This window comes from Bombina bombina, chromosome 3, assembly GCF_027579735.1.
Source record: "Bombina bombina isolate aBomBom1 chromosome 3, aBomBom1.pri, whole genome shotgun sequence".
NCBI lineage: Eukaryota > Metazoa > Chordata > Amphibia > Anura > Bombinatoridae > Bombina > Bombina bombina.
The window spans coordinates 1,013,332,074-1,013,348,362 of NC_069501.1; the positions used below are offsets into that span (position 1 = coordinate 1,013,332,074).

A 16,289-nucleotide genomic window follows, 5' to 3' on the forward strand; every position below is an offset into this window, starting at 1 on the left:
ACAGAGTTCCTTGTGTTGGCTGATCAAAAAGTGCTACAGTTCATCAGATAGTGTCAGCGTGAAATAAGTTTAATTAGGTTGTTCATATGACCCCCTAGGAAGTTGTTAAGCGATCATGTTAAACACCTTAAAATCAGGTTTCCTTTGTACTCACACTTATCCAAATGACTGTGATAACGATTTGTTGGCTCACACTGTTGGAGATTATTACAAGTAAGCGATATCTTCCAATGTGTTAGCAACCTTTCTTACTTGCTTGAGTCGGCTGAACCCGGTCAGCGTGATTGGAGACTGCTTTTTTTACTCCAAAATCCTTATGCTTGAGTCGGCTGAACCCGGTCAGCGTGATTGGAGACTGCTTTTTTACTCCAAACTCCTTATGCGCCAGATACTGCAGGATTCCAAGGGGAGAAAGGATATCCACAGACCCGCACTTAGCGTGGAACACGCGCGGGCTAAAAAGTAAAACTAGGTACCTAGATTTAGAAAACAGAGAAAAGTCCTTAGCTGGGAACAACACAAAGTAAGTCTACGCGTTTCACCCGATAGGGCTTTTTCAAGATTCTAAACACATAACACACGTAGTGTGTTCCAGATCCTCCATGTTGTACAAATAATAAAGGCCAGCCTGGTCGTTACTCTGAGAAATAAAACCTGTGTACTGTGTCTTTAAATATAAATTATCACAGGTTGTAGCAGAATGATCCTAAATGATCACAAAAAAACAAATGTGTATTGAGACTTTCATCCCCTTTTACTATGATTAACTCGATAAAGGGATGCCCATTAATCGTTAGAAACAACAGACACCTCACCGCAGCTCTGCTGAGGCTCCTACCTGCCTCCACGGACCAGCTGCCAGCACACAGAAACGGCGATCCTAAGAGCGCCTGTAAGTATAATACAAGCAGGCTTAGGAGCCATAAATGAAAAACACTGTCGTCGGAACTTCAACAGACAAGCTGCGCTACTGAAGCGTGCGAGGATTAGGCTCCGCCCTTCGTGGGCGTGTTAAACAACCCCCGAGAAAAAGAATAAAAACTATTTGCCGCCATACACCTGAGTCTGACAGGAGAAAATTGGAATTCTCCCTCCGACTCCGGTGCAACATCCCAGCGTCAGCCCGTTATGAATGTGAACTCTTTCATTAACACACAATAAACGATTGCCCTCATACACTGTCATCGTGTAGCAAACAGTTCCCAGCCCTTCTAACTGAATTCTTTGTATATTATAGAGAGAGGTGGAAGAGCTAAATGTGTCGGTGACCCATTTTTCCCACAAATGAAACCCACACTAGCAGAAAGGGAAAGTTTTAACTTGAGCCCCTTCACAGACAGAGGAATAGTACAGTCAAATCTGAGATCAGCTATAAAAGTCCCAGAGAGAGGAGACTGCACTTACCTTCATGCTGAGGAACAGCATGATGATCCCTCAGTGTCAAGAGGTCCACTCTTCCTCCTGAGGCCCTGCAAGGATAGTAAAGTATTCACATTCTCTAAGACCATAAATAGAAAACAGCATAAGTAAGGGAGGCGCAGTGAACTTAAAATGTCCACTAGTTCCCACAGCCTAAGAGGCTATTACTCCAGAAGCTGCTCTATAGAAAAAATAGTACACACTGGCACCATTTAAAATACAAAACTCTTGATTGAAGAATTCTAAACTAACACCTCACTTTACCTCTTCCTATCACTAACACAGGCAAAGAGAATGACTGGAGTGGGAGGGAAGGGAGGAGCTATATATGCAGCTCTGCTGTGGAGCTCTTTGCCTCCTCCTGCTGACCAGGAGGCGATATCCCATAAGTAAGGATGAAATCCGTGGACTCGTCATATCTTGTAAAAGAAAAAAAATAATAAATGCAGGTCACTGTAAAAATATGAAAATACATTGTGTATTTTTATTATGGTGACACAATTATGAGGAACCTACCCGTCCAGGAGTCCTGTCCCTGGTTCGCCGGGGAGGTTTCCATGTTTTCTCCTTTGTGTCTGTGTTGATAAAGAAGTTCCTGCCCGTGATGGGATCCATGTGACGTTCCCAGTTGTCAATAATCTGGACAGGAGAACACGTAGGACAAGGGGGGTTTCCTTTATCTTTCTTCATTTCCTCTAAATTACTATAAACTGGAATATCTTGCATTGTGTCTGCCAAACTCACCTTAAAAATAAAGAAAAGGCAACTTTAGTGACAAGTCAATATTATCCACATACCACTTCTGTTGTTCACAATATTTATTATAAGCAATCTACATTAGGAATTATATTTTAAAATGTTTGCAAATCTTGAAACATGCGATAGCCTCCATTTCTGCAAACTTGTTACTTAATAATGCCATGATAAACTACCACTCACATATAACTCATATAACATGTTCAACATAATTCTTTAGGGCTTGGTTATACAAATGATTCCAAAGTTTATAACTTTTAAATCTCTATTTTGTGCCCATGATTTCTTTCTCCCTTTCCCATTTCTAACAAGATCATTTGTATCTTCTCTGGAACCTCTAACCCACCAAATGTGATTGGGCACCGTGTTAAAGGGACAGTCTACACTAAAATTGTTATTGTTTAAAAAGATAGATAATACCTTTACTACCCATTCCCCAGCTTTGCACAACTAACATTGTTATATTAAAATACTTTATAACATTTAAACCTCTACATTTCTGCCTGTTTCTAAGCCACTATAGACAACCTCTTATCAAATGTTTTTTTATTTGCTTTTCACAACAGGAGACTGCTAGTTCATGCGGGCCATATAACCAACAATCACCTAGATTACGAGTTTTGCGCTAAACAGGGTGCAAAACTAACGGCAAAAAAATGCGCTATTTCACTCTCCTTAGCGCTGCCATTACGACATCGCCAACACTATAATAAAGTTATTAACCCCTATTCCGCCGCTCCCCGACATGACTGACACTATAATAAAATTATTAACCCCTAAACCTCCGGCATCGCACATCTCCGCCACTAAATAAACCTATTAACCCCTAAACCTTCGCCTCCCACACTGTCGCCACTAAATAAAGCTATTAACCCCTAAACCTCCGGCCTCCCACATCTCTGCAACTAAATAAACCTATTAACCCATAAACCACCAGACCCCCACATCGCAAAACACTAAATTAAACTATTAACCCCTAAACATAACACCCCCTAACTTTAAATTAAAATTACAATATAACTATCTTTAAATAAATAAAAACTTACCTGTGAAATTAAAATAAACCTAACATTAAACTATAAATTAACCTAACATAACTATTCTAATTAAATAAAAAAATACTACCAATTAAAAAATCTAAATTACAAATTTTAAAAAACCTAACACTACGAGAAAAATGTAAAAATCTAAAATTATAAAAAATAATAAACACTAAATAACAAAAAATACAAAACTAAGCTTACAAAAAAATAAACGGCTAGATTATGAGTTTTGCGTTATGAGCGGCTTGGTATTAACTTGCAAGTTATTTCCACCACTCACCTCCCTATTGTGCTGCTATTACAGGTTTTCATAAACCCAGCGTTAGCAGGCAATATTGCAGCGTAAAGCAAAATTGAGCTCCATACCGCACTCCAATACCAGTGCTGCTGTGAGCTGGTTTTACGTGCTCGTGCACGATTTCCCCATAGACATCAATGGGGAGAGCCGGATAAAAAAAAAGCCTAACACCTGCAATAAAGGAGCCTAAAGCTCCGTAACGCAGCCCCATTAATTCCTATGGGGAAAGAAAAGTTATGTTTACACCTAACACCCTAACATAAACCCAGAGTCTAAACACCCCTAATCTGCTGCCCCCGACATCGCCAACACCTACATTACACTTATTAACCCCTAATCTGCCGCCCCCGACATCGCCGCCACTTACCTACACTTATTAACCCCTAATCTGCCACCCCCAATGTCGCCGCCACCTACCTACACTTATTAACCCCTAATCTGCCGCCCCCAACGTCGCCGCCACTATACTAAAGTTATTATCCCCTAAACCTAACCCTAAGTCTAACCCTAACACCCCTTAACTTTAATGTAATTAAAATAAATCTAAATAAAACTTACTATCATTAACTAAATAATTCCTATTTAAAACTAAATACTTACCTGTAAAATAAACCCTAAGCTAGCTACAGTATAACTAATAGTTACATTTTAGCTATCTTAGGTTTTATTTTTATTTCACAGGTAAGTTTGTATTTATTTTAACTATTTACTAACTATCTAGTTAAAATAAATACAAACCTACCTGTAAAATAAAATCTAACCTGAGTTACACTAAAACATAACCTTACACTACAATTAAATAAATTACATTAATTAAATACAATTAACTAAATTACAAAAAAAAAAACACTTAATTACACAAAAAAGGATCAAATATTTAAATTAATTACACCTAATCTAATAGCCCTATCAAAATAAAAAAGCCCCCCAAAATAAAAAAAAACCTAGCCTAAACTAAACTGCCAATAGCCCTTAAAAGGGCCTTTTGCGGGGCATTGCCCCAAAGAAATCAGCTCTTTTACCTGTAAAAAAAATACAAACAACCCCCCAACAGTAAAACCCACCACCCACACAACCAAACCCCCCAAATAAAATCCTATCTAAAAAACCTAAGCTCCCCATTGCCCTGAAAAGCTCCGTGCCAGAAGATCCACTTACAGTTTTTGAAGACCCGACATCCATCCTCAACGAAGTGGCAGAAGTCTTCATCCAAGCGGCAAGAAGTCATTAATGAAGCCAGAAGAAGTCTTCATCCAAGCAGGCCGAAGTCTTCATCCAAGCCGGCAGAAGTCTTCATCCAGACAGCATCTTCTATCTTTATCCATCCGTCGCGGAGCGGCTCCATCTTCAAGACATCCGGCACGGAGCATCCTCTTCTTTCCACGGCGACTGAAGAATGAAGTTTCTTTTAAGGAATTAAAGGTGAAAATATTAAAGGTGAATTAAAGGTGAAAAAATCCTATTGGCTGATGCGATCAGCCAATAGGATTGAGCTTCAATCCTATTGGCTGATCCAATCAGCCAATAGGATTGAGCTTGCATTCTATTGGCTGATTGGAACAGCCAATAGAATGTGAGCTCAATCCTATTGGCTGATTGCATCAGTCAATAGGATTTTTTCACCTTTAATTGCGATTGGTTAATAGAATTCTATCAGCCAATCAGAATTCAAGGGACGCCATCTTGGATGATGTCCCTTATAGGAACCTTCATTCTTCAGTCGCCATGGAAAGAAGAGGATGCTCCGCGCCGGGTGTCTTGAAGATGGAGCCGCTCCGTGCTGAATTTATGAAGATAGAAGATGCCGTCTGGATGAAGACTTCTGCTGACTTGGATGAAGACTTCGGCCCGCTTGGATGAAGACTTCTCCCGGCTTTGTTGAGGACTTCTGCCGGCTTCGATGAAGACTTCTGCCGCTTCGTTTAGGATGGATGTCGGGTCTTCAAAAACTGTAAGTGGATCTTCGGGGGTTAGTGCTAGGTTTTTTTAAGGGTTTATTGGGTGGGTTTTATTTTTAGCTTAGGGTTTGGGCTGAAAAGGGCTAAATGCCCTTTTAAGGGCAATGCCCTTTTCAGGGCAATGGGGAGCTTAGGTTTTTTAGATAGGTTTTTATTTGGGGGGTTGGTTGTGTGGGTGGTGGGTTTTACTGTTGGGGGTTGTTTGTATTTTTTTTTACAGGTAAAAGCTGATTACTTTGGGGCAATGCCCCGCAAAAGGCCCTTTTAAGGGCTATTGGTAGTTTAGTTTAGGCTAGGGGTTTTTTTTTATTTTGGGGGGCTTTTTTATTTTGATAGGGCTATTAGATTAGGTGTAATTAGTTTAAAAATTTGATAATTTCTTTTTTATTTTGTGTAATTTAGGGTTTGTTTGTTTTTTGTAATTTTGTTAATTGTATTTAATTTAGTTAATTGTATTTCATTAATGTAATTTATTTAATTGTAATGTAAGGTTAGGTGTTAGTGTAAGACAGGTTAGGTTTTATTTCACAGGTAAATTTGTATTTATTTTAACTAGGTAGTTAGTAAATAGTTAATAACTATTTAGTAACTATTCTACCTAGTTAAAATAAATACAAACTTGCCTGTGAAATAAAAATAAAACCTAAGATAGCTACAATGTAACTATTAATTATATTGTAGCTAGCTTAGGGTTTATTTTATAGGTAAGTATTTAGTTTTAAATAGGAATTATTTAGTTAATGATATTAATTTTTATTTAGATTGATTTTAATTATATTAAAGTTAGGGTTAGACTTAGGGTTAGGTTTAGGGGTTAATAACTTTAGTATAGTGGTGGCGATTTTGGGGCAGCAGATTAGGGGTTAATAACAGTAATGTAGGTTGTGGTGATGTTAGGGACAGCAGATTAGGGGTTAATAATATTTAACTAGTGTTTACGATGCAGGAGTGCGGCGGTTTGGGGGTTAATGTGTTTATTCTAGTGGCGGCGATGTCCGGAGCAGCAGATTAGGGGTTAATAATTTATTTTAGTGTTTGCAATGCAGGAGGGCCTCGGTTTAGGGGTTAGTAGGTAGTTTATGGGTGTTAGTGTACTTTTTAGCACTTAGTTATGAGTTTTATGTTACGGCGTTGTATCATAAAACCCATAACTATTGACTTTCAGGTGGCGGTATGAATCTTGTGGTTATGGGCTGTACCGCTCACTTTTTGGCCTCCCAAAGCTGCGGTAGTTAAGTTGCGTTAACCTGCAAGATTCGTAATAGCAGCGGTAGTGAAAAAGAGCCATAACGCTGCTTTTTCACTCATACTGCAAAACTCTTAATCTAGCCGAAACAAAATTATCAAAAATAAAAACAATTACACCTAATCTAAAAGCCCTATAAAAATAAAAAAGCCCCCTCAAAATAAAATCACCACCCCCCCCAGCCTACAATAAACTACCTATAGCCCTTAAAAGGACCTTTTGTAGGGCATTCCCCTTAGTTAAAGGGATATGAAACCCAAATTTTTTCTTTAATGATTCAGATGGAGCATGCAATTTTAAGCAATTTTCTAATTTATTCCTATTATCAAATTTTCTTTGTTCTCTTGCTATGCTTTGTTGAATGAGAAGCAATGCACTACTCGTTGCTGACTGAACACATGGGTTAGCCAATGGCAAGCATATATATAGTATATATATGCAGCAACCAATCAGCAGCTAGAACCTAGGTTCTTTGCTGCTCCTGAGCTTTCCTAGATAAACATTTCAGCAAAGGATAACAAGAAAAGGAAGCAAATTAAATAATTTAAGTAAATTGGAAAGTTGTTTAAAATTGTATTCTCTATCTGAATCATGAGTTTCATGTCCCTTTAAACAGCTCTTTTACCTGTAAAAAAAATACAAAGTCCCCCCAACAGTAAAACCCACCACCCAACTAACCCCCAAAATAAAAAAATAACTCTAAAAAAAACCTAAGCTACCCATTGCCCCTAAAGGGGCATTTGAATGGGCATTCAGCTCTTTTTCATTGCCCTTAAAAGGGCATTTAGCTCTTTTTCAAATTGCCCAAACCCTAATCTGAAAAAAAACACCCCAATAAATAAAAAAAATACCTAACACTAACCCTAGAATGCAGGGGAAGGGAACGGCAAAGACATCCAGCGTGGAGCATCCTCTTCATATGGTATTTCATTAGCTCTCATCCTATTGGCTGATTTGAATTTGAAGAATCAAATCAGCCAATAGGAATGCAAGGTACGCCATTTTGAAACGGCTACCTTGCATTGAAGCTTCAGTGTACGGCGGGTACAGTATGAAGAGGATGCTCTGCGCTGGATGTCTTCGCCGCTTCGCTCCACGCCACCGGGATGAAGATAGTAGATGCCCCCACAATGGATGAAGATGTCGCCACTTGGATGAAGACTTTTTGCCGCCTGGATGGAGATGGATGTCCGGACTTCAGGAACCGTGAGTAGATATTCTGGGGTTAGTGTTAGGATTTTTTTTTATTTTTGGGGGTGGGTTTTTTTCAGATTAGGGTTTGGGCAATTTGAAAAGAGCTAAATGCCCTTTTAAGGGCAATGAAAAAGAGTTGAATGCCCTTTTAAGGGCAATGCCCATACAAATGCCACTTTAGGGGCAATGGGTAGCTTATTTTTTTTTTAGAGTTAGTTTTTTTATTTTGGATGGTTGGTTGGGTGGTGGTTTTACTGTTGGGGGATTTTTTTACAGGTAAAAGAGCTATTTAACTTAGGGCAATGCCCTAAAAAGGGCCCTTTTAGGGGCTATTGGTAGTTTATTGTAGTCTAGGGGGTGTTTATATTTTGGGGGGCTTTTTATTTTTATAGGGCTATTAGATTAGGTGTAATTGATTTTATTTTTGATCATTTAGTTTATTTTTTGTAAGCTTATTGTTTTTTATTTTTCGTAATTTAGTGTTAATTATTTTTTGTAATTTTAGATTTTTTCGTAGTGTTAGGTTTTTTTAAATTTGTAATTTAGATTTTTTTAATTGAAGTATTTTTTTATTTTATTAGAATAGTTATGTTAGGTTAATGTATAGTTTAATGTTAGGTTTATTTTTATTTCAAGGGTAAGTTTTTATTTATTTAAATATAGTTATATTGTAATTTATATTTAAAGTTAGGGTGGTGTTAGGTTTAAGGGTTAATAGTTTAATTTAGTGTTTTGCGATGTGGGGGGCCGGCGGTTTAGGGGTTAATAGGTTTATTTAGTGGCAGCGATGTGGGAGGCCGTAAGTTTAGGGGTTAATAACTTTATTATAGTGTCGAGGATATCCGGGGGGCGGATTAGGGGTTAATAGCTTTATTATAGTGTTGACAATGTCGGGGCGGCAGATTAGAGGTTAATAAATGTATTAAATAGTTGCAATGTGGGTGGGCAGCGGATTAGGGGTTAATACGTTTAATATAGTGTTTGTAAAGCAGGAGTGTGGCGGTTTAAGGGTTAATAGGTAGTTTATGGGTGTTAGTGTACTTTGTAACACTTTAGTTATGAGTTTTGTGAAACATTTTTGTTACACAAAATCCATAACTACTGCTCTCAGATGGCGGAATGGATTGTGTCGGTATTGGCTGTAACGCAAGCATTTTAGCCTGAACGCACAACCTGTAATACCGGCACTATGAAAATCCCACACAAATGCTTGCGTTATAGCAATACCGACACGTCTCGTAATATGCGTTACTGGCCATTTTTTCAGTGTTAAAAGCAGTAACGCAAAACTCGTAATCTACCTGATTATGTTCATGCATGAGGAGTTATTTAAGATTTAGCACAACACAGTACTAAATGCAAGTCAATAGATAATAAATAAAAAGTAATGTGATCAGGGGGCTGTCAGAAGATGCTTAGAGACAAGGTAATCACAGAGGTAAAAAGTATATTAATATAACGGTGTTGGTTATGCAAAACTGGGGAATGGGTAATAAAGGGATTATCTATTTTTCAAAACAATAAACATTGTATTGTAGACTGTCCCTTTAACTAACATGTTTTACCCAAGATCCAGGCATCTGTACATATTTTCAGGAGCCAGACAATGCTTCTCTCTCTATTTTTTCTCTAGTGCCCTTGCAAATGGATAAAATTTTTGCAAAACTGCTGCCATATAGTGTTCTAGATATGTGCATGCTTCAGAGCTTACATCTCTGCTTTTCAGAAAAAGATACCAAGAGAACTAAGAAAATGTAATAATAGAAATAAATTGGAAAATTGTTAAAAATTGTATGTTCTATCTGAATCATGAAATAAACATTTTGGGATTTATATCTCTTTAATGGAACCATTCTATGAACTAGTTACGCTTATTATATAGCTAACTTTCAGGTAGATTACGAGTTTTGTGTTACGGATTTTAACGTTGAAAAATGGCAATTTCAGTGTAATGGCAGTAACGCAGCTATCGTGTCAGTATAGCTATACTGCAAGCATTTTAGCCTGTAACGCAATGTCCATTCCGCACTAAAAAAATGACGTTTTTGCGTGGGATTTTCCTAGCGCCAGTATAACCTAACAAAATGAATTACTTTTACAGCTCTGTAATAACTTTATTTTATTTAAAAGTGCTTACACTGCACATCTCTAAATCTTTCTAATTCCCCCCCCCCCCCCACCCATATCTAATTGAACAATTAAAAGGGTATAATATCTCATCTTAGTGTTTCTTGGGGAATTTTGGGCACCTGTAATTGTGCTGGTATGTATTGCATTTTGAACCGTATCTAATATGAAGCCTTTCAGCTATAGAAAAGGCAAATGGGGCCTAACTATTCTGTTTTACATGACACTTTATTATAGGGTAATTTATTTAATGTTAGTTTACCAGTGAGTTCTGGGATATGGGTCTAACCCTGGTCCCCCAGCAAATTCCATTCCTAGCCTTCCAACTAAAAAAGGCCTCTCCTTTGTGCACTGTAATATCCGCAGCTTACTATCAAAAATCGATGCACTGCAAGCTTGGGCTTAGATTTAGAGTTGGGCGGTAGCCATCAAAACCAGCGTTAGAGGCTCCTAACGCTGGTTTTTACCGCCCGCTGGTATTTGGAGTCAGTCAGGAAAGGGTCTAACGCTCACTTTCCAGCCGCGACTTTTCCATACCGCAGATCCCCCTACGCCAATTGCGTATCCTATCTTTTCAATGGGATCTTCCTAACGCCGGTATTTAGAGTCTTGGCTGAAGTGAGCGTTAGAAATCTACCGACAAAACTCCAGCCGCAGAAAAAAGTCAGTAGTTAAGAGCTTTCTGGGCTAACGCCGGTTTATAAAGCTCTTAACTACTGTGCTCTAAAGTACACTAACACCCATAAACTACCTATGTACCCCTAAACCGAGGTCCCCCCACATCGCCGCCACTCTATTAAAAATGTTTAACCCCTAATCTGCCGCTCCGTACACCGCCGCAACCTACGTTATCCCTATGAACCCCTAATCTGCTGCCCCTAACACCGCCGACCCCTATATTATATTTATTAACCCCTAATATGCCGCCCCCAATGTCGCCGCTACCTACCTACACTTATTAACCCCTAATCTGCCGACCGGACCGCACCGCTACTATAATAAATGTATTGACCCCTAATCCGCCTCACTCCCGCCTCAATAACCCTATAATAAATAGTATTAACCCCTAATCTGCTCTCCCTAACATCGCTGACACCTAACTTCAAGTATTAACCCCTAATCTGCCGACCGGAGCTCACCGCTACTCTAATACATTTTTTAACCCCTAAAGCTAATTCTAACCCTAACCCTAAGGTAGGAAAATTCTGATTGGCTAATGGAATCAGCCAATCAGATTCAAGTTCAATCCGATTGGCTGATCCAATCAGCCAATCAGATTGAGCTCGCATTCTATTGGCTGTTCCGATCAGCCAATAGAATGCGAGCTCAATCTAATTGGCTGATCGGATCAGCCAATCGGATTGAACTTGAATCTGATTGGCTGATTCCATCAGCCAATCAGAATTTTCCTACCTTAATTCCGATTGGCTGATAGAATCCTATCAGCCAATCGGAATTCGACGGACGCCATCTTGGATGACGTCATTTAAAGGAACCATCATTCGGCGAGTAGGCGTCGGTAGAAGAGGATGGATCCGCGTCAGCTGGAAGATGATGGCTCCGGAAGAAAGAAGATTGAAGATGCCGCTTCATAGAAGACTTCATCCCGATGATGGACTTCTTCAGCGCCCGCTTGGATCAAGACTTCAGCCCGATGATGGATTTCTTCAGCCGCCGCTTGGATCCAGACTTCAGCCGGAGGATGGACGTCACTCTTCAGCCCCCGCTTGGGCTTGGATGAAGATTTCGGAGGCTCTTCTGGACAGATCGGGACCCGGTGTGGTGAAGACAAGGTAGGGAGATCTTCAGGGGCTTAGTGTTAGGTTTATTTAAGGGGGATTTTGATTAGATTAGGGGTATGTGGGTGGTGGGTTGTAATGTTGGGGGGGGTATTGTATGTTTTTTTTTACAGGCAAAGAGCTGAATTCTTTGGGGCATGCCCCGCAAAGGGCCCTTTTCAGGGCTGGTAAGGTAAAAGAGCTTTTCTATTTTAATTTTAGAATAGGGTAGGGCATTTTTTTATTTTGGGGGGCTTTGTTATTTTATTAGGGGGCTTAGAGTAGGTGTAATTAGTTTAAAATTGTTGTAATATTTTTCTGTTTGTAAATATTTTTTTATTTTTTGTAACTTAGTTCTTTTTTATTTTTTGTACTTTAGTTAGTTTATTTCACTGTATTTATTTGTAGGTATTTTATTTAATTTATTTATTGATAGTGTAGTGTTAGGTTTAATTGTAGATAATTGTAGGTAGTTTATTTAATTTATTTATTGATAGTGTAGTGTTAGGTTTAATTGTAACTTAGGTTAGGATTTATTTTACAGGTAATTTTGTAATTATTTTAACTAGGTAGCTATTAAATAGTTATTAACTATTTAATAGCTATTGTACCTGGTTAAAATAAATACAAAGTTGCCTGTAAAATAAATATTAATCCTAAAATAGCTACAATATAATTATTATTTATATTGTAGCTATATTAGGGTTTATTTTACAGGTAAGTATTTAGATTTAAATAGGAATAATTTATTTAATAAGAATTTATTTATTTCATTAGAATAAAATTATATTTAACTTAGGTGTTAGAATTAGCTTTAGGGGTTAAAAAATGTATTAGAGTAGCGGTGAGCTCCGGTCGGCAGATTAGGGGTTAATACTTGAAGTTAGGTGTCGGCGATGTTAGGGAGAGCAGATTAGGGATTAATACTATTTATTATAGGGTTATTGAGGCGGGAGTGAGGCGGATTAGGGGTTAAAACATTTATTATAGTAGCGGTGCGGTCCGGTCGGCAGATTAGGGGTTAATAAGTGTAGGTAGGTATCGGCGACGTTGGGGGCGGCATATTAGGGGTTAATAAATATAATATAGGGGTCAGCGGTGTTAGGGGCAGCAGATTAGGGGTACATAGGGATAACGTAGGTTGCGGTGGTGTACGGAGCGGCAAATTAGGGGTTAATAATAATATGCAGGGGTCAGCGATAGCGGGGGCGGCAGATTAGGGGTTAATAAATATAACATAGGGGTCAGCGGTGTTAGGGGCAGCAGATTAGGGGTACATAGGGATAACGTAGGTTGCAGCGGTGTACGGAGCGGCAGATTAGGGGTTAATAATAATATGCAGGGGTCAGCGATAGCGGGGGCGGCAGATTAGGGGTTAATAAGTGTAAGGTTAGGGGTGTTTAGACTCGGGGTACATGTTAGGGTGTTAGGTGCAGACTTAGGAAGTGTTTCCCCATAGGAAACAATGTAGCTGCGTTAGGAGCTGAACGCTGCTTTTTTGCAGGTGTTAGGTTTTTTTTCAGCTCAAACAGCCCCATTGTTTTCTATGGGGGAATCGTGCACAAGCACGTTTTTTAAGCTGGCCGCGTCCATAAGCACCGCTGGAATTTAGAGTTGCAGTGGCGGTAAATATGCTCTACGCTCCCTTTTTTGGAGCCTAACGCAGCCCTTCTGTGAACTCTAAATACCAGCGGATTTAAAAGGTGCGGGAGAAAAAAAGCCAGCGTAGCTAACGCACCCCTTTGGTCGCAGAACTCTAAATCTAGCCGTCTGTGTTTACAATACAAGCCAAAAATCATTGTGATCTCTGAATCATGGCTAACTGCAAAAATATCTGACTCTGCCATTGCAATACATTGGTATTCATGCCATAGAATTGACAGAGCAAAGAGAGGAGGCGGCATTGTAATTTATGTTGACAATTCCACAAAGTTCACCCCCATACAAAAATCTAGCTCTCCTGGCACCTTTGATTTCCTTTCTGGCAAAATTGAGATCCCTTGCAGTAAATCAATCATTGTTGCAGGAATCTACCGCCCATCTAGCTCCCCTGTGCATTCCATTTCGGACATAGCACAGCTCCTTAGTGAATCCATAGCTCAAAACCCAAAAAGTGAAATTTTGGTTTTTGGAGATTTTAACATTGATTGGCTGAATCCAAAAAATAACAGTTGTCGCTCACTGTTTAAATCTTTGCAGCTAACGCAATTAATCTCCTCCCCAACTCGCATAAACATCAAAAGCCATAATCATACCCTGCTCGACTGGATTCTCTCCACTTCTCCCGACCGAATCCAGGAGGCAGGTGTTCTCCCTAACAATTTCAGTGACCACTGCTTAGTGTACTGCGTGCGCAAAATAAAGGCTACTAAATCCTCTCCCAAGGTTAAAATCACCAGGTCCTTAAAAAAATGTAATATTCAATCATTTCTAAATGACATCAAGAACCTCCCCTAGCACAGATTAAACCTAATCCCAGATCTAGACTCTGCAGTTGAATTCTTTCAGTCTGAACTCCTACAAGTTTGGAATTTACATGCCCTGCTCCGTAAGGTGAGAGTAAAAGGAGCACACTTGAATTGGATCACAGCTGACCTCATTCAAATGTACCAATATCGGGATTCATTGTGGTCAAAGTTCAAGCATACTGGCTCTATGAATTATCACTGTGTATATAGACAATGGCAACATATATGCACTAAACAAACAAAATTGGCTAAGGCCCAATATTTCTGTGAAAATCTGAAAAATAACATATCTAACCCTAGAAAGTTTTGGAAACTCATAAATAACTTACAAAATTCACCAATCCACTCCCAACCCTCCACTGTCAATGTGGATAACCAAAACCTGCAACTCCCCTTAGAAGTAGCAAATGCCTTTAACAATTATTTTGTCGGATGCTCCACCACCCTGATTGACAAACTAATAAATGGCACGCATCCTGAAGCTACAAATGTGGATCAGGCCCCACTAAAACAGCAAAGGCCCAATATAGAGAAGTTCAATTTTAGACCTGTATCCATCAATGTCGTTAAGAAAAACCTTAATAATCTAAAAATGAAAAACCAGTCTGGACCTGATCAAATCCCAGCAATGCTGTTGAAGCTCAGTGCGCCGGCAATTGGTAAGCCTGTCACAACCCTAATTAACTAATCCTTGGTGTTTGGCTACATACCCAAACTCTGGAAAACTGCAAGAGTAGTGCCTATTCATAAAAGTGGGGAGTTAACCTTGGTTTCTAACTATCGTCCTATATCATTGCTCCCAGTATTGTCAAAATTCTTAGAAAAATGCGTCCATATGCAATTATGCGAGTATTACCAACTTTCTAACTATCTGACCCCTGATCAATCAGGTTTTCAACCGAATCACTCCACTACAACTGCCCTCCTAAAAGTTTGCAACGACATCCAAACTGGCATGGAACAAGGAGACCTAACTGGAGCTATTTTCCTTGATTTTGCTAAGGCTTTTGACACAGTGGACCACGACATACTACTGCTCAAACTAAAAAACTCTGGTATTGCTGATCGTCCGTTAACCTGGTTTAGATCATATGTATCGGATCGATCACAATATGTCTCTGTTTCTAACAGTGACTCTCTCCCTCTCCCAGTCACGTGTGGTGTTCCCCAAGGTTCCATTCTCGGCCCCCTACTATTCACATTATTAATAAATGATTTGCCTAATGTCTGCAAATCCTCAACTGTACACATGTACGCAGACGACACGGTAATCTATGCAAACAAATCTGATCTGCCGCAGCTTGAAGCAGTGCTCCAAGACCAGTTCACAGAGGTAGAAAAGTGGATCTCAAAAAACAAACTCTTCCTAAACACTGACAAAACTGTCACAATGATCTTTGGAACTGGGCCTAAATTACACAAATTACAAAATTCCCATCTACGCATCAAAACAAAATCCAATTGCACGCTTACCGCAGTCTACTCTTTCAAATACTTGGGTATGTTGTTAGACCCCAATCTATGTTTTGGCCTCCACATAGAAAAACTTGCATCTAAACTTTATCCAAAACTAGGTGCCCTGTATAGAATCAAATCCTGCCTCAGCCCTACAGTAAAGGAAAAGATTGTACAGCAAATGCTGATGCCTATCATGGATTATGGGGACGTAATATACGCACCTGCACTGCAAACTCACCTTAATAAACTTAATACATTGTATAACTCGTTCTGCCGCTTTGTGCTACAATGTAACTACAAGACCCACCATTGTGACATACTAAAAGAACTACACTGGCTGACGCTGGAATCCAGACGCACCCTCCATCTTTCCTGCCTTGTGTTTAAGAGCCTTTCTGGGAAGCTCCCACCCTACAAGAGCAGAATGCTCTCCCCGGCTATTCCTACCTCCTATAACCTCTGATCCAGTACCAGCACATTATTTAGCTTGCCTCAATACAAAAAGAAAGCAGCTCAATCTTCCTTTTCCTACCGAGCGCCACAG

The 16,289-nt window shown here is 39.3% G+C and overlaps 1 protein-coding gene across 2 annotated transcripts in view; it reads right to left on the reverse strand.

Annotated features, from left to right (window-relative positions):
• The window catches only part of ARHGAP9 (Rho GTPase activating protein 9), a 343,366-nt gene that overhangs the window by 193,997 nt on the left and 133,080 nt on the right, over positions 1-16,289 (reverse strand). For both annotated transcript variants that reach the window (XM_053708184.1, XM_053708185.1), the window contains one exon: positions 1,936-2,163. In XM_053708184.1, the coding sequence (XP_053564159.1) occupies positions 1,936-2,163 (228 nt within the window). The remainder of the gene's footprint in view (positions 1-1,935; positions 2,164-16,289) is intronic.